Here is a 24,390-nt window from a genome sequence, read left to right as displayed (position 1 = left end):
TTTGCCTTTGTGACCATGTAAGTTTAGTGACTTTTAGACTATTAACAGTGTTATAAACTGTTCTTTAACCCTTTCTTTTTAACCCTAGAACATTTCCTTCTAGAAATATTTTCCTTTCTCTTTAACCCCACTCCATAGCTGTTAATTTATTTCTTGTCTCCATGGATTTGAATATTGTTTATTTCACATAAGTGTAACATACAATATGTAGATTATTGTGTTTATCATGCTTTTGTGTGTATACAATAGCCTGTATCATTTTATTCTTTTTTATGGCTGAATAATAGTCTGTTGCATGGATATACATGACATTTTACTTTGAAATTCATCAGTTGATAAATATTTGTGTTGTTTTCACTTTCTGATTATCATAAATAATACTGCTAGTATGTTTGTGCACAACAACTTTTTATATAAACATCATCGTTGTAGTTACTTTTCTATTGCTATGATATGACACTATAACCAAGGCAACTTATAGGAAAGAGTTTATCAGGGCTGGGCAATGGTGGCACATGCCTTTAACCCCAGCAGTAGGGAGGCAGAGGCAGGCAGTTTTCTGAGTTCCAGGCCAGCCTGGTCTACAGAGTGAGTTCCAGGACAGCCAGGGCTACACAGAGAAACCCTGTCTCAAAGAACAAACAAACAAACAACAAAAAAGAGTTTATTGGGGGCTTACAGTTCCAGAAGTTTAGAGTCAGCATTATGGCAGAGAGCATGCAGCAGGCAGGCAGTTATAGTGTTGGAGAAGTAGCTGAGAGCTTATGTCTTAATCCATAAGCCCAAGGAGAGAGGCCTAATAGGAAACAGCATGGGCTTTTGAAACCTCAGGGCCCACTGCCTGCAGTGATGTATCTCCTCCAGAGCCACACCTCATAATCCTTCCCAAACAATTCTACCAACTAGATACCAAGCATTCAAATACATGAGATTGTGGGGCCATTTTCATTCAAATCACCACAAACATGTGGCTTTTGTTATTTTTAGACAGGATCTATGTAGCCCTGGTTTTTCTAGAACTCACTATGTAGGACAGGCAGGCCTAGAACTTACCCTGCCTGTCTAGTGCTGGGATTACATATATGCACGATCACACCTGGTTCAATGTGCATTTGCTTTTTCTTTCTTTCTTTCTTTCTTTTTTTTTTTTCTTCCAAGACAGGGGTTCTCTGTGAAGCCCTGGCTGTCCTGGAATGAACTCTGTAGACCAGGCTGGCCTCAAACTCAGAGATCTGCCTGCCTCTGCCTCCCAAGTGCTGGGATTAAAGACGTGCGCCACCACTGCATAAATCAATATGCATTTTCAATTCTCTTGGAAACGTACACCCAAGAATGGATTAGTTATGTCACGGAGAAAGTCTATTTTTAACTTTCTGAGGAGCCACCAAACTGTTTTATGCAGTTGCTACATCATTTTCCATTCTCAGTAGGTCTGATTTTGTACAAAATCTAAAATTTCTTTGTTTAATCTCTTTAGACAGTTTACAATAATGTTTACCTGATTTAAGTTCAGCATCTTCTTGCTTATTGTTTGCTATCTAATTAGTTGTTTCATAGTTTTTTTGCCATTTTAGTGTCTATTAAATTGTTTTTGAAATTCAAATCTGCTTCTACTTTTTGTTTATTCTTTGTAATTTCTAGTTGCTTACTGTATGTCAGTCATCCATGTTTTCATCCATGAAGTGCTGCATTATGTGTGCATAATGCTGAGCTTCATGGCAGGTTATTCCCAGTTCTCACCTCTGATCTGCTGTTCCAGTGTTTCTGTCTGTGCCTTTCACCTTTATACATGTTGTAACTCAAACACAATATTCCTGTTTTGGTTCTCTGTGTGTGCCTGTAAGAGACCAGAGGTTAACCTCAGCTGTCATCCTCAGGTACTATCCACCTTGTATTTGGTTTTTGTTTGTTTTTAATGACCTTTGTTTGTTGATGTGTGTTCAAGGATGGTCAGAGAATGGCTCTTCGGGGTTGGTTCTCAGGCCTGCTGTCAAGGGCCTTTGCCCAGGAAGCCATCCTGTTGGTTCCACCTTGTTTGTTGGTTGTTTGTTTGGTTGTTTGGTTCTTGTTGTTGTTTTGAAACACAGTTTCTCATTGATCTGGAACTCACCAAGTAGGCTAGACGTCTGGCCAGTGAGCCTTAGAGATCCACCAGTTTGGGCCTCCCCTGTACTGGGGCTACAAGAGAGTGCTGTCTTGCCTGGCTCTTTTCAAATAGGTTCTAGGGAAGGAGTGCAGGCCATGCAGCTTGACAGCAAGTGCCTTTACTCCGATCCATCCACCCCACCAGTCCTGAAGAAGGTTCCTTAATACCTTTGCAGTGCAGCCTTAATGGCAATGCCGTTCTTCAGTTATTGTTGATTAAAATCTATTTCTTCTTCTCACTGGAAAAACCGCTCCGTGTGATGTAAAATTCCACCTTGACAAAGTTTCCTTCAAGCTGCAGCTTTCCTCCCACTGTTTGTAGCTCACATAATTGCCTATGAGTTGTTGATTTTGATCTGCATTTCTCTGTACATAAAATTTCAGTCTTTACCTTTTATGTTTGGCAATTTGAATGTGATGATTGCAGCTGGTTTTATCTTGTTACTCTTATTTATGCTGCCCAGGGTTCCCTGATGGAGCTTGTTGACTGCTTTCTCGTTGCTATAACATGGACTTGAGACACTCAGCTTATAAAAGGGAAAGGCTCATTAGTTCATAGTTTTGGAGGCTTTTAAGTCATTTGGTTGGCCTCAATCACTTTTGATTGGTTATGTAGTTAGCACATCACGGTGGTGTCAGTGGTGGGATAAAGGAGAGAATAAGACTGGGAGTTTGGGATCCTGTTTTCCCCCTCAATGACACACCTCAGTGACAGGAAGGCTTTTTACTAGATCCCACCTCTCCTTCATCTGCACGCTTCCCTATGATGTGACTCCAAATTCCATCATCTTACCTACTTTCCTAGATGTCTCCAGTACCAATCCTGGTTGGGCTTCCTTGTTTCCCTTTGTCCAACATGGTCATATGATATTCTGTCTAGGTGAACTCACCTTAGCCTTTAGCTGACATACATCAAGACTGTTAGTATTCCAGTTAACTATGTTCTGAATGATAGCAACCCAAGTATTGTCCTCCCTAATATTTTCAGCCAGTAGATAGTTAAATCAGCAATTTTGTTTTGTTCTATAGTATATCAATTCATATTTCTTTAACAAAATGTCTCAGGTCAAGTGGTAGTACATGCCTTAAAGCCCAGCACCCACCCAGCTAAAGATAGGTATATTTCTGAATTCAAGACCAGCCTTGTGTATAGAGTGAGTTCCAGGATAGCCAATGCTACACAGAGAAATCCTTTCTTAAAAAACAAAAAAACAAAAAAACAAAAAAACAAAAAAAAACAAAAAAACAAAACAACAACCAACCAACCAACCAACAAAAAACCCACAATGTCTTGGATTACAATTTATAAATAATAGAAATGCTGAATCAGGCTAAATGTGCAGGCAAAATTCCACTGCATATGAAATAAAAATAAATACGTTTATTTTAAAATTCAAAAATGTCTTCATCACCACTAACAGTTTTTCTCATTCATTGCCTTTCTACATTGATTTTTCTTGGTGAGAATCTATCCTGTCTTTCTTTTAACTTTATCTAATGTGTTAGCCCTCAGCTTAGTTGTAATCTTCCATATTTCTATTCCAGATTTCACCCTTACATGCCTTTTTCCAAGTCCTCCAGATAAACTAGCTCACTCATAATTACCTGAAAATATTGTTTTTCTAGTTCTTCTAGTTTTCCTGAGCTGTTTCTTCATTCGGTTCTTAACCATGGATAAGTTATAAAGTCCATGACTTAATTACTTAACACAAAGTCATTTTCTCTCCAGTTTAGACCACTTTTGAATGCCAGAGTATTTTGATCTGGTTAGACTTTTATAGAGTTCAATTATAATTTTATAAAACATTTAGAAAATAAAAAAATTTCAGAACAGATTATACATTTTAAAATTAATGTAACATATTTGTATGTGTTGGTAGTTTACCTGCACGATGCACCCAATGTATGCAGTACCTAAAGAGACCACCAGGGGTCAACAGCTCCTCTGGTGCTGGAGACAATAGTCGTGAGCTTCGCTGGTGGTGCTGGTGACTGAAGCTGGGTCCTCTGGAAGATCAGCCAGTTTTCTTCAGCAGAGCCATCTCTTTAGCCCCAGATTGTACATTTTTAAGGAGAAAAATGATGGGATTGTCTTTAGGGGGGATGAAAATAATTTTAGTGAAAGTGTAAAAGAGACAACGCTGTCAAATTAATGCTAGTTAAAATAGCTTGACTTGTCTGTCACCTTTTGTGTGTGATCCCTTGAAAAGAAAGTGACTTCTGAAAATACCAAGTTATCCCTGAGAAATTTTTGTCTCCAAAGAGCAACGACATTGTATAAGTCTGAAACCTCTGAAGAGACCATAAATTTTCTTGTTTTCTAAATTTAGACCCATCAACAGTAATGTCAGTCAGCCATTTACTGTAAACATGTCAAAACAAATTATGGTAAAGAGACTATCTATAAAGGGATAGATCTCATCTCATGTAAGTGTTTCTTAGAAATATGTAATTGATTAAAGCCATGCAGTATTTATTTTACTAAGACAAGTGAAATGCCTAGGATATAGGGAAACAAAGTAACTACATGTGTCAGGACCTCTGTAGAGGGAGGGGCATGTAACTAAGAGAAGCCACAAAGTCTGAAGGGACTCTTCAGGAGTGTGGGGAAGATTGGATCACATGTGTCCCTTCCCCCACTTTTTTTTTTTAAAGCTACAGTTTATTGAATTAAAAGAACTGAGATTTCACTATCTCCATTTTAGAATGGCTAGGGAATGCTTGAAGAAGCTCAGATTATGTAACTCTTGTTCCCCTAGTAAATAGCATTCAAAGATTAAACTAACTGAAGTAGAAAGAGAAATAAAGTGGCTGATAGTGTTTGAACTGACCTTGATGATCCAGATAAATTTAAATTCTTCATCTATAGCAACTGTGAAGTCTGTTAAGATACTTCTAGGTCAGAGGTGTTGCTGGTCTGAGCAGGGTTAAGTGGTATGGATGGTCCTGTTGTGAATATATAGAGTGGTAAGGATTTGAGGGAATGGTTTTTCCCCTTCCGAAGGGGGCCTTGCTATGTAGCCCTCATTATCCTGGAACTTGATCTCTGCCTCACCTCCAAAGTGCTGGAATTACAAGCATGCACCCCCACACTCAGATCATCCTTAGAGGGCTAAGAGGCTCTTTAGACTACCTCAATAGGCCCATAGATTACCTTGTGGCAAGTTGGCTACCTGCATTAACTTCTATGTTTTTCTTTATTTGTACTATTAATTGACAAGCAAAAATGTTTTTGAGACAGAGACAACGTAATCCTGGCTGGCCTGGAACACACTCTGTTGACCAGATTGGCCTGGAATTGGGAAACTGATGTTGGGATTACAGACATGCACCAAGGCACCCTGTGGACAAGTAAAATTTTTGTGGATTTATGTTTTGACAGACATAGATGAGTAGTTTAATCAAGCTAATTTATAATGAATTACCTGTACATTTATTTATTTGTAAACAACACATACAGTCTATTCTTGTAGCAATTTAAAAGAATGTAGTATACTATTATTAACTATAGTTAACATGACATGCAGATTTCTAGAATTTTCCTCCTATATAACTGAATTTTTTATATCCTTTGAAAACATCTTCCCAATACCCCAAACCTTAGAGCATAAATTCTTTCTCAGTGTGGCTGCTGTGGGTACAGGTGAGTCTTTATTTCTCACAGTGCCTTGGGCAGCTATACCCTCTGTGGGTGCATAGAATTTATGATTTATTGACTTGAGATCTCATATCACATCTCCTTAGAACAAAAGACTCACTTCAGATGAGATGAGGCAATTTTTTTAGGACTATGCAAACCAATGGTCCTATTACACAACCTACCACCAGCAAACGCAAGAGGCTGTCAATCTAAGCATGAAGTGGCATGACCCTGGGGGCTTATAGATGACTTCCAGGAGAGAAAACAGAACTATTCTTTAGCATGTTGTATACATCTTCAGATTGTGGTTAGTGGATGGTGTTTTTCCCCTGAAACTAGAATACTAGTTTTGGTGACAACAGATGGGAATAGCAGTGTGCCTGCACAACATAACCCTGTTTGTTAGTTGTCTTGTCAGAATACCTGACAAAGAAACTTAAGGATGGAAGGGTTAATTTTGGCTCACAGTTTGAGGGTACCATCCATCATGGGAAGAAGGCAAGGTGGCAAAAACTGGAAGCTGCTGGCCAGATCATAGCCACAGCTAGAAAGCCCTGAGCAATGTCGCTAGTGCTCAGCTCACTTCTCCTTTTCATTCAGTCCAGGCCTGTGGGAGGGCGTTGTCCATAGGTAAGATGGTGAACTTCCCACCTTAATCAACCTAATCTAGATAACCCCTCAGAGATATTCCAAGAGTCTTGTCTCTTAGGTATTTCTAGATCCTGCCAACTTGACACTATTAACCATCACTCCCCACATGAATCACTTGGACAAAGTATTTCAGTTTTGTTGTTTTTAGAGTCTGTGGATTGAAAGACCTAGACTTCTGGGAGAGGGGTTCCTTTTACAAAGTAGATGTTTTCTTGTTCTTTTCTTTTTTGGTTTTTCGAGTCAGGGTTTCTCTGTGTAGCCCTGGCTGTCCTGGAACTCACTTTGTAGACCAGGCTGGCCTCAAACTCAGAAATCTACCTGCCTCTGCCTCCTGAGTGCTGGAATTAAAGGTGTGTGCCACCACGCCCGGCTCACAAAGTAGATGTTTTCTAAACATAAGACTACAGCTGCTTCTTGGTCACTTTGGACACCCTCTCCCTTTATAGCAGCTGACAGATAAAATGAGCAGTGAACTAATAAGCACAATGGCAGGGAATCATTGACCTTGGTCATCATGAAGAGGTGATGCTCATACATACAGGGGCATGGAGAAATGGGAGTGTATTCAGGTAACCTACCGGGACAGTTCTTATTTCTGTGCTCAGTTTTAACAGTTTGGCAATCTTGAAGGGCCTAAGCTTTCTGAGTATTGGAGACCCGAAATATACTATCAGATAATTCTAGGCCATAGAAAATGCTTGTCAGAAGAAAGGTATTTGCAGAATGACCAGTAGAAGAAAATGCACTTAATCCCAAGATGCCTCAAAGTGGCCCATGTTGGCTTGCAGCTGCATTCAACTCATGAGAATTACATTGGTCTGTTAGTTGCCTCACTCAGAAATATCTCGGCAATGTATCCAGTCTCCTACCTATCACTGATTCAGACCCTGTGTGACCCATAGCTCATGGCTCACAGATAGGTAGGCTCAAAGCCCCTTGCATCAAGGAAGATAATTAAAAGGCTCAGGCATGCTTAAGAGCTTCCTGTCATGTTAGGCTATGACTAGGCTAGATTTCAGCTTTTAGATATTTCTTTGTTTCACCTCTTCTGTGGTGCTATCCTGCCTGCTGTCTCCCTGCCTGCTGTGTCCTATCCTGATAGCTTTCTCCCAAGAACACCCCAACAAGTCATTTGTATGAGAATCCTATGTCAGACCTTGTTTCTAGGTTCATTCTCCATCTACAAAGAACACTAGGGGGAACAGTATATACTTGCCTGGTATGCAGCATAGAATAAACTTTTCCCAAGGACAGGTGAGGCATTTTCTCTCACCTACCAGGAGATGACCCCTGGACCATCCTCTCTGTTAGGTGTGCTTCCATTTGCCTAGAAGTGATTTATGATGAGTATTTGGACCATGTACTATCAGTATTGCCTGTAAGGACTTGAGAAAAAGTATTGGCCATTTGGTATAATTAAAAACTCTAGATATAGCTTGGTGGTGGAGGTACATGCCTTTAATACCAGCACTTGGGAGGCAGGGGAAGGCAGATCTCTGTGAATTTGAGGCCAGCCTATTCTGCAGAGCGAGGATAGCCAGGGCTACACAGAAAGACCCTGTCTTGAAATAAAAAAAAAAAATCTCTAGACATAGGATATTGAGGTGGCTCAGCAGGTAAAGGTGCTTGCCACTGTCTTATGAGGTCTTTGGTAATTTTCATACAGGTTTTCATCAACATAGTTAACCCCATTGCCTCATTTGTTAGCTTATCCTGCCCCAGGTGTCAGGGCCAAGTGCTTGAGAATAACTTGGAGGGAACACCATGGTAACCTTTGGGTATAACCCAAGGGCTCAGAGGAAGTATAAATTGGAATTTGAATACTAGAAGGTTCAATCCACATATTCTATTCCAGGAAGGTATAGCTTACGGACCAGGAAAACTGGGACTGAGAGGATTGGCTCCATTGGCAAAGTGCTTGCCTTCCAAACAGGAGGACCAGAGTTTGACTCCCAGAACCCAAGTTTTGTTTTGTTTAAAGACATTTGCTTGTAGCCCCAATACCAAGGAGGCAGAGATAGAAGGGTCTTTGGTGCTCTAATCAGCCAGTCTGCCCTAATTGATAAACTCCAGGCTAAAAGAGACCCTGTCTCAAAGAAGGTGGGTTTTATTCCTGAGGATGGCCCCTGAGATGTCCCCTGTCTGTCATAGGCATACATACACATATGCACATGAACACACACGAACACACAAACACATAACATATAATATTGTATATATGCATATATAGGGACACACACACACAGCACACACACTTTAGGGAAATATATATATATATATATATATGCCAACCTGGAAGGTAAAAAAGGCAGACATGGAGAAACCAAGATGGGCTGGGGAGGTAGCTCAGGGGATAAAGTGCATGCAAGTGTGAGGACATAAGTTTAAATCCCTAGAACCTGTGTGTATTAGTCTGAGCTCTCTAAAAAACAGAATTTATAGAAAGAACATATATTAAAAAGGGATTTATTAAAGTGGCCTACAAGCTGTGGTTCAAGTAGTCCAAACATGACTGTTTCCTGTTTGAAAGGCCAAGGATCCAATAGTCACTCTGTCCAGGAGACTGGATTTCTCAGTAGTGCTAATGTGGTGCTGAAGTCCCAGGGAGGTCCTAGAGCAGTGGTTCTAAACCTTTCTAATGCTGCCACTCTTTAATACAGGGTCATGTTGTGACTCCCCCAACCATAAAGTTATTTTTATTGATACTTTATAACTGGAAATTTGCTACTGTTATGAATTGTAATGTAAATATCTGATATGTAGGGTATCTGATATGTGAACCTAGTTAAAGGGTCATTTGACACCCCCAAAGGGGACTCAACCCTCAGGCTGAGAACCACTATCCTAGAGAGATGGCAGTTTTCAATCCACTTGGAATCCTGAAGAGGTAGGGTCTGACACCAGTGAAGGAGTGGCTTGGGAATAGATAAAGTTGCCAGTGAGAGTAAAGGCAGACAGAAAGCCCAAGCCTCCTCCTTCCATGTCCTTTTACCTTTCACCAGAGGGTGGGAACCAGGTTTAGTATGTTTCTTTTGACCTCAAATGATCCAGATTGAGGGTGGGTTTCCCACCTTAAGTAATCCAGCCAAAAGAAAATTCCTCCCCGGTGTGCCTAGCTGCTTAGGTTTTTGTTAATTCCAGTGTGGTCAAGTAGTCAACTAAGATTAGCCAGCCACCATATAAAATAGGGCTTAGTAGCAAGTGACTATGAACATTTCACTACTCTTAATCATTGGTTTTCTTATTGTAAAACAGAAATATGTGTTTTACTTGTATATTACTACCTTCTAGAGCTATGAGAGTATTAAACAGAATGTATGGAAAAAGTGTTTGATCCAAATTAAGTGCTTAGTAAATGTAGCTATTACTAATAGCTGGGATAATTGGATTCTAAAATTTAACTCATTAAGTATCCTAAAGGGGCACCTCTTGGCATTCTATCTGAATCTGATAATTAAGGTGCAGAAAATACTCCATTTGGGATGCTCCATTCTCACTATGTCATGGATAACTTCTTGAGGACCAAGCTGCTTACCGGCATCCACCTTCCTTAGTCCTGTTCACTCAGCGGCACTCTCTCTGTGAGAAACATCCAGCTTCCTTGTTTCTGACCATCCTGTCAACACAGATTTTGTCTTTTGCCCCAAGGTGGAAGTGTTTTGCCAGTTGAAAGCAGAGCAGTTTCAACATGAGATTAGTTCTTTCTGCTCAAAAGCTAAGTTTTGTATGCCTGGGGAGATGGCTAGGTTAATCGTCAGCTTAACAGAATCTAGAATCACCAGAGATGGCCCTCTGGGCATGACAGTGTAGGATATCTTGACTACATTAATTGATGCTCCAAGCTCCATCATGGTTGTTGGCAGTACTATTCCCCTGGCAGAGGATCCTGGGCTGTATAAGATGGAGAAATGGTGCTGAGCACTAAGAGGCATTCATCACTCTCTGCTTCTTGACAGTCAAGCAATGTGACCAGCTGCCTCAGGTTCTTGCTGGCTTGACTTTCCCACCGTGATGGACTATACCTTGACCAGTAAGCCAAAAGAAACCCCTTTTCCCTTAAGTTGCTGTTTTCAGGGAAAAGGAACCACGATTCCTGACTTTTCACGTCTTCTTACCTCTCTATTTTATTCCAGGCCATGTTTATAGGATTTCTGCTTAATCCTCAGTTTATTACTCAGAACTCAAGCTCCCGATGGGCATAGGAATGATGGAACAAAGGCATGTGGGAGACAATGCTAACAGCTTTTGCCTGAGGGGCTGAATCTAGTGCTCCACAAACACATGCTTTTGTTAGGCTTTTGCTTCTGAAGCCTCAAATTTCTGGCCTTTCTCCATCTCCTATTTTGTCTACCCAGGCCTGCCGGAACAGATTCAGTGTCAATCTGAATTGCTGAATTTGCCATATGAACTCTGGCTTGCTACCCTGTGACACAATCTTGTAACTAGGTCAGTTTCTCCTCCCGACCCACCCAGGACTCGGCTCCCAGTAGAGCTCGATACTGGCTTCAGCTCTATGAACAGCCTCCTATTTAATGCCCCAAAGAACTTGGGCTCTGTGCTGCATTACACGTGTGCTTTTAAAATCTCCTAATCACCTGATTTTATGACAGACACTAATTTGTTTCTGAGCTTCAGATTCCATTTTTGTTTTAGCGCCCTAGGAAAATTGCTCAAGTTGCTTTAATTAGTATCAATTTGGTTGTCAGATTTTCAAGATGAAGCCATTGTGTTCAAGCATTATTTAAGCTAGGGCATTAAAATTAGCCGGGGATTTTTTTTTCAGGAATCACTAATTATGACCCAATTTTAAATGTAACATTTAAAAAGAATTATTAATAAGTCTATATCCTATCTCTTTGGGCTACAATATCTCATGGTTATATAAAAAGTTAATTGCTAGCCAAAATTTGTATCTCTTTTCACTGTGTAAAATATGTCAACGCAATTGTCTGTATTAAAAGAGGAAGAAGTTGAGTAATTGCAAAGTAATTTATATTTATCTTTGGAGTGCATGTGCCCTTAGATTTGAATATGTCTGAGTCTGATGTCTAGGGAATTCATATCAAAATAATGAAGCTGTGTTAAAAAAAAAAACTCAAGTCAGGAGATTGCTTCCCTTTTTGTTGCTTTCCTGGGTTGGGAAAGAAAGCTAAATTGAATCCCATTCATCTTCAGTAAATTTGTATGTTGAACACAGATGTGCAGAAGTGAAGTCATTGGTCTGAGAGGAATTCAAGAGCAGAGTAAAAATATGTTAAAATAGGAACTTTTAGGACTCTGTTAGATTATCTGGTAAAGGCAAAGAAGGAGAATTAAAAATAAAGAAATGTAGAAAAGAAAAAAATGGTTTTGAAAAATCATTGCAGTATTCTGTACTAAGAACAGGGAGGCAGAACTGCCCAAGCATTATGCTGGAGTGGACTATATCCATTCAGTTCTTTCTGTATACTGTGATCTATACAGATAGAAGATGAACATGGAGACAAAGAGGCAATAGTAGGTTATTGAAGTTAAAACTAGTATTTTTGAAAATTAGGTAATAGATTGTGGAAGGGCATCTGTTGATGTAATAATAAAAATATATCATGTTTTGGGGCTGGAGAGATGGTTCAGCAGTTAAGAGAACTGACTGCTCTTCCCAGAGGTCCCAGGTTTGATTCCTAGCACCCATATTCTGACAACTGCAGTAAATTACTTTTCTAATTGCAAGTACCTAACATTCTACCCATCTAAAGGAAGTATTTATTAATGCAATTTTCTTTTTCTAACTAGAATGTACATGCTCCAAGACTAGTTACTGTGCCATAGATCTCCATATTTAGGAAAATCATTTGGCTCATTTTAGATCCATCTTTTAAATGAATAAAGTACATTAAAACAAATGTGTGTGTATGATAGGACTGTCAACAGAGAGGCTTCACCCAGCAACTGATGGAAACAAATGCAGAGACCCAGGAAAACATTAGGCAGAGCTTGGGGAGTCCTCTAAATGGGAAGGAAGGGCTCAAGGACACCTACAGAATCAACTAATCTGGGTCTATAGGGGCTCACAGAGACTGAATAGGCAGCCAGAGAACATGCATGGGACTGACCTAGGCCCTCATATGTAACAGTTGTGTAGCTTGGTCTTTGTGTGGGACTCCTAACAGTGGGAGTATGGGATGTCTTTGACTACATTTGCCTCCCTTTGGGACCTTTTTCTTCTACTGGGCTGCCTCTTCTAGCTTTAATAGGAGAAGATGAGCCTAGTCTTCTACAACTTGATATACCAGAGCTTTTTGATATCCATGGGAGGCCTCTTTTTCTGAAGAAAAAGAGAGGAAGAGTGGATGGGCATGGGGTAGGGGGAAAGGACTGGGAGGAGAAGAGGGAGGGGAACTGTGGCTGGATGTCATGTAAATTAATTAATTAATTAAAAAATAAGTGTATGTATATCTCTAGGTTTCTTTCAATATTCTGAATACCAAGCACATAGTTGTCTGATCTCAGCCATTTTAAGGGCTTCTCAACTTGTTTCCCTCGTGTTAATTGTGTGAGCTATGTGGAATAATTATGGGTAATATTATGGGTAATTGTAGTTTACTTCATTTGTATTGCAGCTTTACCAAAATTATTTGCGATGGCACCAAAATTATTATAGTGGATGAGCCCCTTTGCTTGCTTTCTCTTCCTTCTCCTCTCCTCCTCCTAGAACTATTTCTGCTTAAAGTTTCATAGTGTGGGGCTAGAAAGATAGCTCAGCAGTTAAGAGCCTTAGTGTTCTTGCACAGCACCCAGACTCTGTTCCCAGGACCCACATCAGGAAGCTAACATCCACTTATAACTCCAGCTCCAGGTAACCAAATGTCCTCTTCTGGCCTCTTTAGGTGCTGCACAAAATCCATCCATCCATCCAGGCAAAATATGCATACCCATAAAATAAAATTAAAAACTTAAAAAAAAGTTTCTATGAATAAGGAAAATATTTTCTGGGCAGAATCGGGTAGTTTTTGGTTGTGTCCATGAATATCCAAAGGCATCTGACAAATAAGTCAGCAGCTGGAGGGTCAAAATCCCACCCTGACTGGGGATGGCACTTCCTACTTCATCTGGAAGTAGGGATAAAATTTTAAAAAGCAGGAGTTAGCTGGCCAGTGAATGAGTGCAAGCTTGATTTCTCCTGAATGAACCTGGACTTGGTTGCTGCCATTGCTAGTGGACCAGTTTCATCACCTTTGAATTTGAACTCACACCAGCATCTCCAGAGTTTCGATGGTTTCTTTTTCTGAGGCTTCTAGCTTCTGAGACTGAGCACCTCTAGCTCTTTGGCCTATAGATAGCCACCATGGGTCCATACAGAACCCGATTAGGCCAATTTCCTATCTGTCTGTCTTCCTTCCTACCCACCCTTCCATTATACTGCTTCTCTAGAGGGCCCTAAGGGACTGGGGAGATAGTTAAATGGTTAAAACACTCTCCAGAGGCTCGAGGACCAAAGTTCAGGTCCTCAGAACTGATGTGAATGCTTGGGAGGTGAGGCAGCCTGCCTGTAATTCCCCCCAGAGCAAGCTGTCCAGCAAGATTGTATCAGCAAGCTCTGGATTTGATTGAGAGTCCCTGTCTCAGTGAATAAGATGAAAGTGTATGATTCCTGACAGCCTTGGGCCTCTATAAACAAGTAGAATAATTATGGGTAATATTATGGGTAATTGTGGATGCACACATGCACACATACATGGAAACATGTAAAAACCTGCCCAAAATGGAGGGAAATGGGGGAGGGGGGGAGCCGATTAACCTACCAGGCATGAAAATGGTTAGAAGGTTATGAATGTAAGCAGCGGCACAACTCCCCTAGTTTTCTAAAAACAAACTCCACTAAAGAAACTTGGCTGGGATTTGGGGCATGGGTCTCCAGCAGAAGGGAGAGTGTGTGGAGAGGTCAAGCCAAGGGAATCCAATCAGTGAGAGTCACAGGTAGAAACTAGAAAGAGGCAAATAATATTCTTTGCTGCTTACAGGCTTTGAAAAGGACATGTCCCTGCCAAGACCAGGATTTCTCTAACATCTCACCCCTAGGACTATGGGACATTTGTGTTGTCTTCAGCTACCAATTAGTAGTACTTGTTAAAGCAGCCCAGACTTTCTCTTCTTTTAAAGAGCCTACCTCATCCCAATGGCTTTGTGAAGAGAGTATGTTCTGCTGACTGTGGATGAGGATTTTTTTAAGTGCTGATAGACTTAAAAGCTGGCTGCTAGTGCTGTTTAGGATCCCTGTGTCCTTACTGGTGTTCTGTCACGTGACCTGCCCGTTACTGTAAGAGGCATGTTGGAGTTGCCATCTGCAGTACTGGTACGACTGTTTCTCCTTGCGGTTTGTAGTCTTACTGACTACAGCTTGACAATTCTGCACTAGGCAAATGAATGCTAAGGATTAGTATTCTAATCTAATTCTAATTCTCCTTGAAGAATTAAGGTTTTCCTCCCTATATAATATTCCTCTTTGTTATTAATACTTTTTCTGAAATCATCTTTGTTTAAAGTGAATTGGGTACCGCAGCTTAATTTTGGTTAATGTTAAGCATGGCCTGCCTTTCTCTAGCCTCTAACTTTTAAAATAACTCATTTAAAAATGTTTTGACATTTTGATTTATTCACATATTTACCATTCACTGCACATAAAGTGTACTATTCACTGATTTTTAATATATTTAGGGGGATGTGCCATTAATACTATATTTTTTGGGGTTTTTTTTGAGACAGTGTCTCATTATGTAGCTCTGACTATCTTGAAACTCACTATGTAGACCAGGCTTGCCTTGAAATTACAGGGATCTGCCTGCCTCTGCCTTCGAAGTCCTGGGATTAAAGGTATTATTCACCATTATACCTTGTCAGTATAATATATCTTTGTATTTTTGTACCCTACAAGACCCTTAAAACTATTTGCCATCTGCTAGACCTAGGCAAACATTAATTTACCTTCTTCTCTATGGATTTGGCCATTCTGGTCACTTCGTGGTCGTTGTATCATCACATTGGAATGAAATCACATACTTGTGGTCTTTTATAAATTGAATTACATTATTTGGTGTAATTTTTAATAGTTTCTTTTGCTTAGCTTAATGTCATCAAGGTTCCTTTATATTCTAGCAAGTATCAGACATTTTGTTCATTTTTGTTGAGTATATTCCATTCTATAAATAATGGTTTTAATTGATCTACTCATCAGTTTATGTAATTTTGGTATTTTTTTCATTTTTGGTTACCATAAATGATGGTTCTATACACTTTAATATCTAATTTTCAGGTAGTTATTATTATTAATATATCTAGTTCACTAGTTGCTTTTCAGTTGCTGTGAGAAGGAACCATAACCAGAAAGAACTTATGGAGAAAAGAGTGTATTTTGATGATGGGTCCAGAAAGAGCATTAGTGGCAGGGGGCGGGGGCATGGCAGGAGGCAACCAGAGCAGGAAGCCGAGAGCTCACATCTTGAACTGCAAACATGAAGCCCAGAAAAGAACTGGAAGTGTGGTTTGGTTAGGAGCTCTCACAGCCTAGCCATAGTGACAAACTTCCTTCAGCAAGGCTACACCTCAGGAAGGTTCCACAGTATACCCAAAACAGCTTCAACCAGGGAGCCAGCATATAGGGGGCCCCCCCGGGGGCATTTCTCATTCAAACCACCACATCTGCTGTGCCCTGCTGGATTATGGGATAACTGTATAGACTTGAAAGGAATTAACAGACTACATAGCTCCGACATGATCACTGACAGCCCAAGGCTCAAATATCTCCACATAGTCCCTCACTTGTTTCTGTCTCATTTTAATTACAGTGACCTTAGTGCGTATGAGAGGGTGTCTTACACTGGTATTGGTTTCCATCTATCTGAAGACCCCACTATTGAGCATCTTTTTATATGTGTTAGTTATCTGTGTATTGTCTTTGGATAAATGCCTATTAAAGACCCCTTAGTGTTTTTCTTTTTTATTCTAATCGTTCTTTATATGTTGTTGAGACAGTTGCTTATCCTTCTGGGGGCATAGCAAAAAAAAAAAAAAAAACAAAAACAAAAAAAAAACAAAAAAAAACTCCGAATTCAGAGGCGCGACAATTCACATACATGGTGCTTATGGATAGGTTTTCATTTAGCTATGATGTGGAATTCTTTTTTGTATCTGGTGTGAAATATCAACTGGAGTTTGTTCTTTTATGTGTGGCCATGCAGTTGCCTTCCATTGTTGCAGAACCCTCTTGAATGACCTTGGTGTCCTTAGGCCAAGTGGTTGTAAATGGGAAGGCTTTAGACTCTCAGTTTTATCCCCAGTCCGATGCTGCTCTGTGTTGCAAGCAGGGTCTTAAGCTTAAGCTCACTTACATCTCAGTCACTAGGTGCTGTTGAGGCTATTCTTAGTCCTGTCTTGCAGAGGAAGTGGTTTATATCTGTGAATGGTATGTCTGGATTCAAACTTGCGGCAGAATTGACTGTCTGAGCTCAGTCGTGGCGTGAGTAAATATTCACAATCAGAAGTATAGAACTGCACTGAAAAATCCATTTTAGCCAAAACTACTGTGAGTCAGATTGGCCTACTGGGCTGGAGAAACACCCCCAGAGAGGGCTTATACTTTCGTATCGTCTGCGTGGTGGGCTCAGAAACCCTCCCATTTTCAGGCAGAGGACTCGCAGGTTTGTGGATTAAAGCGCTAGTCTTGATGGGTTAAGGGAACCCAGGAGCTGCTAGTTAGTCAAAGCCTATGCGAAAGCTGTTCTAGGTGGAGACAGAAGAGGCTGCCCTTTGGTGGGAGGCTGCCCGAGACCTGAGAACTCTCGCGGGAAGATGTACGGTCACCACGGCAACCGCATCGCCCGGGGGTTGGTAAAGATGGCGGGGCGAAGTGTTAGAGTGCCGGTGAGTTCAACCCCAGACCAGTGGTTGGGCTGCGGGCTGGCGGGCGGGAGGGACGGACAGACACCGGACTCTCTTGAACTTGAGCTCTGCAACTCTATCTGCAGAGACGCGGTTCTGCAGGTACCCAGTCGCGCGGGCAGCTTGCAGCTGGACGGGACCTCCTCGCCCGGGAGCAAGAGTACAAGTGAGCATCCCTCATAATTCCAGGGAGGTTACTGGGGTGCCTTTCCTGCAAGGTGGCTGCATATAGGGACCCCCTCTCTCCTCATTTCCCTTTAGCCATGGCTCTTTCACAGGAGTAGCCTGAGAAAATATTTGTAGGGGCAAAAATGTAGTCCAAAACCTTGTTGGACAGCAGGAGGATTCACTTGGAAGTGTCTTGGAGCGCAGGAATGACTGCCGAGAGGGAAATCCCCAGGAGTAGATTTTGAGGATTCTCAAAGTACTAGAGTTTACTTTGCACAAATTTCTTGGAGTCTTGTTTTCCAAATGAAAAGCTCCTGTCTACAGTGAGGGGGCGGGGAGAAGAATGACATCCCTTCCTTGTCCTGTTCTCTGGCAAGTACAAAGCTCTTGAAAACACAGGCTTCACGGTGTCTGCCTACCTCCACTGCCCTTCCCCGAGTTTCTTTCAGAGGCCAGAACGACCTTTTCATTTTCGTTTCATCTCTTCATTGCGCTGCTTAGAACTGCATTTAGTTGTTGTCATTGCACCTGCAAAGTTTTGGCAACTCTGGCACTTTCATTTAATCTGTGTCTCCTCTCTTACTTACATAGTGTGGAACTCTTCGGTCACAAGGGAGGTGGGTCTTTCTTGCCTCTCTTTTCGAGGGAATCACACTTGCTTTCGGACTGTAAAACTCAGAGGGGCCTCTGACAGTGCTGATCAGGGCCCTAGTTGTTTAATAATTTTTTTGCAATTAGCATATTTTGTTAGAATAAACTCACATGATGGCTTTTTTTTTTTCTCCCCGAGACAGGGTCACTACACAGCCGTGGCTATCCTGGACCTCACAGAGCTCCTATCTGCTCTGCCTCTAGAGTGTTGGGATTAAAGGCTTGCACCACCATACCCAGCAATAGTTTACTTTTCTATATTCTGCCTCCTCTACTGGACTCTGAACTCCACCAGGGCAGAGATTATGTCTGCTTTATTTGCCATTTGATTGACCCTTATTTCTTTAAAAGTGTATTTTAACTTGTTAAATTGAAAGCATTTAAACGAGCTTGTTTCAGGTACAAAAAGAAGAAGATATGCATTTCAGTAGTGTGAAGACCTTCAGCGCTGCTCTGCCGTGGTTCATGCTGTAGCGCTCCGTGAATGCTGGTGGAGACTGCCATCTGCTAATTATGATAGTGTGTTTTCTGTGTCTCCCCTTTCCCCATTTATGACAGTGCAAAGTGAAATACAAACAGTAACCACAAGCAGCTGTAATTGTGAAGAGCTCACATTAATAATTCATTGTTTTATTTGAGGCTTGCTTCAGGAGTTGGGTAGATAGATCCCTTGTAAAATAAGCTCTAAAAAGTTCCTAACTTGACTAAATGTAATTTTTAAAAATTTTGATGTAAACATTTCTCCACACTTTAATTCAGGTCATAGAGGAGTTTATGGCAGGCAGGGCACCTCAGTAGATCAGGAAACACAGAGTTCAGGTAGGAAGTGAGGCTGGGCTGTAAGGCAATGAGACCTCTCCTGGTACCCTACTCCAAAAGCCACACCTCCCAAACAGCACCACAGGCTGGGAACCACCTGGGGGAAGTTAACTTTCAAACCATAACAGTCTGTCCTTTCTCTTTTCCCCCTTTTCAAATTAGAATTCTGATTACAAATTTTTAATTTGTTTCTCTCTGGTTTTTTATAGTGTAAATCCCTCCTCTCCCTTCTTGTGCCTGCCCGTTCTCCCTTGGTGGCTAATATGATTTGTTATTTTTTTAAAGCTGTCTTCGGCAGGGCAAGTTTTCAGAGCCCTTGTATTCTAAATGAGAAAATGTCCTTGTAGCCTGGCTGTGAGTTTCTCCTACGAGCTTACCTCTCTTCTGCACTAAAGTTGGATGAAGGTTGGCAGCCTGTCTCTGAACCCCTCCTCCATGTGTTTGAACTACAGGGTAGTCCTCTACCTCATCACCTCAGGTGGTGGGCAGAGTCTTTATGGCCTCTTGACTCACGTGCACACCGAGTTCTCACTGCTGGGGTGTGGTGGCTTCTATTCCTCCGTGTGGTGCTCTTGTAGAATTTTGAGTCATTCTTAATATGAGGCCATTTCCTTTGATCTTGAGGTTAGTGATTATTTCTACCATTACATTTTATCTCTCATTTTAATGAATTTAGAGTAGAAAAATAGGTTTAATCCTCTTGGTTGACCTGCATTGACTCTAAGTTTCAATTTAAGCCCTCCTGATTATTCTAAGAAACAATTAAAAGTCACTTTAAATATAATAAATCTAGTTCTTAGATACTTCTCTTTTAACCAAGTAATCCTAAAACATGAACATATTTCTTTCAGGTAAGACTGTTTTAAGAAAGGATATGGTGCTGTCTGTCCTTCCCCTCCTCCACCCCATCCTTCTTAGGTTAGGGATTAGATTCTCCTGGGACTTTAGAGTTATGTGCCAATGAGCCTTCCTGAGAACTCCTTGACAGAACTTCAGCCATGATTGGAAATGGGATCCTTCAATAGGAGAAAAAGACATATACGATAGTGTGAATCTTTAAAAGGGAAATAGACAGGAATAGGATGTAGTGCACTAGGCTAAATTTGCTCTCTGGACTGTTATGAATCCAGTTAAGATGCTGACCATGTGAAGATAAATATATTTCTTTCCTGTTTCTGGGTAAACACAAACTTGTGTGTATGCTATAGATAACAATTGGGAGGAAAGATTAAAAATAAAAAGGTTAAATGATAATAACTTCCCCTTTAAAACATTTTCCTTATAATCATTCATGCTTTTTGTTAGAGTGCAAATGGAGGCTAAATTAGTCCCACATTTATGATGATATTGGTACTGAAGTGTGTGGCTGAGTTGTGACTGGCTTTCCAAACAGAGTAGTACCGTAGTCCATGCAGGCTTCCCTGATTCTGGCCACTCTAGTCGTCATCAGGAGAGCAGCTCCCCCTCATCCCCCCTCCTGTCTCTAAAGACTCATGGTTGGAATTTGTGTTCTCTAGTGGTTTAATCCTGGAGCTGAGTTGAACTCACCCAGTTTGCTCTTGCCTAACTTGCTAGTCTGGTGACGTACTTCAGAAGACATTAGTAAGGACCATGGACAGGCAGGGCAGTGCTGCCGCCTGCCAGAGGTAGGAAGAGGCAGTGCATTCTAGTAGCTGTGCTCATTTTAGACTAAAAATGTTGTGTGTTTTGGCATGCATTGATTATAATGTACTTGCCCAAATGTAATTATTTTTATTTTTGTTACCATTTGAGTATAACCCAACTAACACATTATTTTCTGCTTTTAGGCGTTTAAATGAAGAATTGGAGGCAAAAACTGCTGATCTGGTTCGACAAGCTGAGGAAGTAATAGTAAGTAGATGTATAGTCCCCTGTGAGTGCTAGTTTTTAACTTTAAATCTAATGCATAACATGCATATTAAAAATACCGAAAGCATCAATGATCAGCTCAGCGAGAGACAAGCTAAACAAGAATGTGTGTATGCAGGGGTAGTTTCTGTTCAGATGCTCCAACCACATAACCAATAAGAACATTACTGTCAGTAATCTTTTCCAGTACCAAAATTTAAGTATCATAGAGTTCTAATGTGTTCTAGCTGCTGTTAATAGCTGAGCCATTCTTCACTGCCAATATTTTATTTTGATGCTTCATATAAACCCATCAGTATTTATTAGTTGAGGATTAAGAAATACAGCATGTATAACATTTCACTTAATAGATAATAATCTCAGAAATGCTAGTTGGCATTTGTAATTAAATATTTTAGTGGAAATACTTTCACTTTAACTTACAGTTTTGTATCTGAACAGAGGGAAACATTTTTCCAGAAGAACAGCATGTCACAGTAGAATGAGGTGTATTTTCTGTATGCTTAAGGAGTCCACTACAGTGACCCTTCATGTCCACCCCAGAAAGAACAGTATAAAAGACGGAGGGAGGCTGGGGAGGGGGAGGCTGCTTGCTATTCCCGGAAGCTCCCTGAACGTCTGCCATCTTCAGTTTGCATTTACTGCTTTGTTGCTTACTGGCTCCTCAGCAGACACTTCTGCTCCCCAGCTTCACATGGACTTCACAGGGTCTAACTGCTGCTACAGCCTTACCACTCTTATGCTTTTATCTCTAGAGCGTTTCATACGCTGGAACGTACGAAAGAGGAGTGAAACCGTAGCAGTCAGCATCACTTGTGATAGATAGCACAGCATTGCTGACACTGTCGAGACCTGGGCAGTTCTGGAATGATGAGCGTTCAGAGGGAGCTAAACTCAGTCCTGTCAGTGTTGTTGTGAGTTTTCATGGCTTATCTTGTTTAACTAGAGAGAGCAGCAAGAAGTGCGAGCCAGGCCTTTTTCAGCACTAACTACATCATGCAAAGAGGAAGATGGTTACAGTCCGAGGTACGTAACTTCAGTTCTCAGTTACGGCTTTCTTTCAGTGATCCTTGTAAATATTTAATGTATAAAATCTTTTTGAAAATGTTAGTAATTCAAAGAAGAGTATAATATGTATGTTGGGCCTTATTAGTTAGATACAAGGCACATTCTTAACCTGTTTTATCTCCTGTAACTCTAGGTATTGTTTTAAAGTAGATGTTATTGCCTTCATTTGAAAAACTGTAACTTAGGGAAGGTCAATGATGAGCAAAGGTCAAACAAAGAAGTTTTCCTGGGGTTCACAGCACAGCCCCTTCACAGGCCCTTCCTCACACACTCTACTTCCTTTCTTTTAAAGTTATGTGTGAAGGTCAGGTAATGATAAATTAGTATAGATACTCATATGTTATTTTTTGACTTCTTGTGCATTTTTAGCACATCAAGAAATTAGGCAACCATAAAATATTTGCAGTACATTTAGCAGAATGTGGGTTCTATGGAAGTAAGATTATGTAGTCTTATTGAAGGAGAGGCAGGGATGGCCCCCACAGCCCGCGCTGTGGCTTTGCCTCTAGATAACTCACAGCTGTTTCAAGCATTACACAATGACATTTTAGCCGCATCTGTAGTTTCTGTTCAGTGGGATTCTCTTCTTGGTTCCAGTGAGCACCACATTTCACATCTGAGTCTACAGTTTTTTATGACGCTTGTTGTTCAGTATACAGAGGACCCCAGGCACAATGGTCACTAAATGGGCCTGTTTCTAGTCTCGAGAAGTTAACACCTGTAATTAAAGCCATCTGTAACCTTGTGTTTTCCCACCCAGCCACTTAGTTCCCAGGAATAACGACTCTGAGACTTCTTAGATATGAATAAATGCTTAGGCAAACAGCTTTGGTTCTGTTCACCAACTAACTCTTTTCTTAATTACTCATTTATTTTATTCTAAGTCATGCCATATAGCCGGCTACCTGGTCCTCAGTTTCATATTACTGTTTTCTTCTGTGTCTGGGGTGAGTCTCCTGTGCCTATTTTCTTAGAATTCCTCTCTCTCTATCAGATGTCCCACCTTCTAATCTTGCCTCAGCTCATTAGCCAATCAGCCTTTATTGACATGTAATGCTTCCATTCAGTACAAAAGATTATCTCTATAAACGTCTATCTGTCAAACACCTGTCACGGACACAAGCTGCTTTTGGAGAGGAAATTGATTCAGTTTTCAGCCCCCAGGTTGCTTGGCTGACAGACAACGCCTGTCACTCTAGCTCCAAGGAATCTAACACCTCTGACATGCTGAGCAGTAACACACACACACACACACACACACACACACACACACACACACACACTTACTTAAAAATAATAAGTATCAAAATAAGGATCTTTTAAAAAGCACCTGCTAGCTGCCCATCACCATGAAGTGCACAGTATTAATTGCTGGTGCATTTCCATGGAAGACTCTGCAACATAGCTATTGTGACTGGGGTCCTCTGTACAGCGAAGAACGAGCCTTGGAAGGAATTCTGTATGTAGTAGTGTGTGGTACTCACTGGAACCAAGGAAGAGAATCACACAGCACAGAAACTGCGTGTGGCTAGAATTACACTGTGTATCTCTCAAAACCACTGTGGGTTCTCAGAAGATAGCTTCAAGTCATGGATGTGTGAGGACTGTCACTGCCTGTCACTTGGAGGTTTTCTCTCCTGTAAATCAGAAATATAGTTTGTATCATTATTTGGCATGTGCGTATGTCCATTTAACAGTAATCACTTATCTGTATGTGATTCTGTCTGGTGTCTTATGAAAGAAAATACCCAGTAGCTACCCAAATTCCAAAATTAGGATTACAGATAAAATTGAGCCTGGCTTTTATCCAGAAAACTAAAGAATCAAAATGATGTATCTGCAGCTGATCCTTAGTTCCTGCTGAAGCAAGCGGAAGACTGAGTTTACAAGCATAAAAATAAACTGCTGAACGTTTATTAAGTTTTTCTTGTGTCCAAAGTGGTGATGATGCCTCTGTTTATCTGCTACAAGTGGATTTTTTTTACACTTATTTGTTTTTGTGTGTCTGTGTGCCCACATATTGTTGTGCACACATACATACAGAATGGAAGTCAGGCCTGATCTACAAAGTGAGTTCCAGGACAGCCAGGGCTATACAGAGAAACCCTGTCTTGAAAAAAAAAAAAAAAAAAAAAAAAAAAAAAAAAAAAAAAAACTAAACCAAAACAAAACAAAAAAAACCCCAAAACCCAAAACCAAACCAAACCAAACCAAGCCAAAACAAAACAAAAACAACCCAAAACCAGAATGGAAGTCAGAAGATAATCTGTTCTCTCCTTCCACCATGTGAGTCCCAGGGAGGGTCTCAGGTCTTCAGGCCTGACAGCAGGTGCCTTGATCTCAGAACTCATCTAGTCAAACAGAGAATATTTTCTTTCTTTCTTTCTTTCTTTCTTTCTTTCTTTCTTTCTTTCTTTCTTTCTTTCTTTCTTTCTTTCTTTCTT

At 40.7% G+C, this 24,390-nt stretch overlaps 1 protein-coding gene across 2 annotated transcripts in view; it reads left to right on the top strand.

Annotated features, from left to right (window-relative positions):
- The first annotated feature begins 17,272 nt into the window (after positions 1–17,272).
- The window catches only part of Tex9 (testis expressed 9), a 36,566-nt gene continuing 29,448 nt past the window's right edge, over positions 17,273–24,390 (top strand). Inside the window, exons 1-4 of one of the 2 annotated variants that reach the window (XM_021207445.2) lie at positions 17,273–17,332; positions 17,437–17,516; positions 20,797–20,860; positions 21,825–21,904. In XM_021207445.2, coding sequence (XP_021063104.1) covers positions 17,306–17,332; positions 17,437–17,516; positions 20,797–20,860; positions 21,825–21,904 — 251 coding nt within the window. In that variant the 5' untranslated portion in view covers positions 17,273–17,305. Of the gene's footprint in view, positions 17,333–17,436; positions 17,517–20,505; positions 20,635–20,796; positions 20,861–21,824; positions 21,905–24,390 lie in introns of those variants that run through there. The other variant, XM_029543853.1, reaches the window with a different exon arrangement.

This window comes from Mus pahari, chromosome 10, assembly GCF_900095145.1.
Source record: "Mus pahari chromosome 10, PAHARI_EIJ_v1.1, whole genome shotgun sequence".
Lineage (NCBI taxonomy): Eukaryota > Metazoa > Chordata > Mammalia > Rodentia > Muridae > Mus > Mus pahari.
Note: the sequence above shows the minus strand (reverse complement) of the source record. Positions and strands in the feature narration are given on the sequence as shown.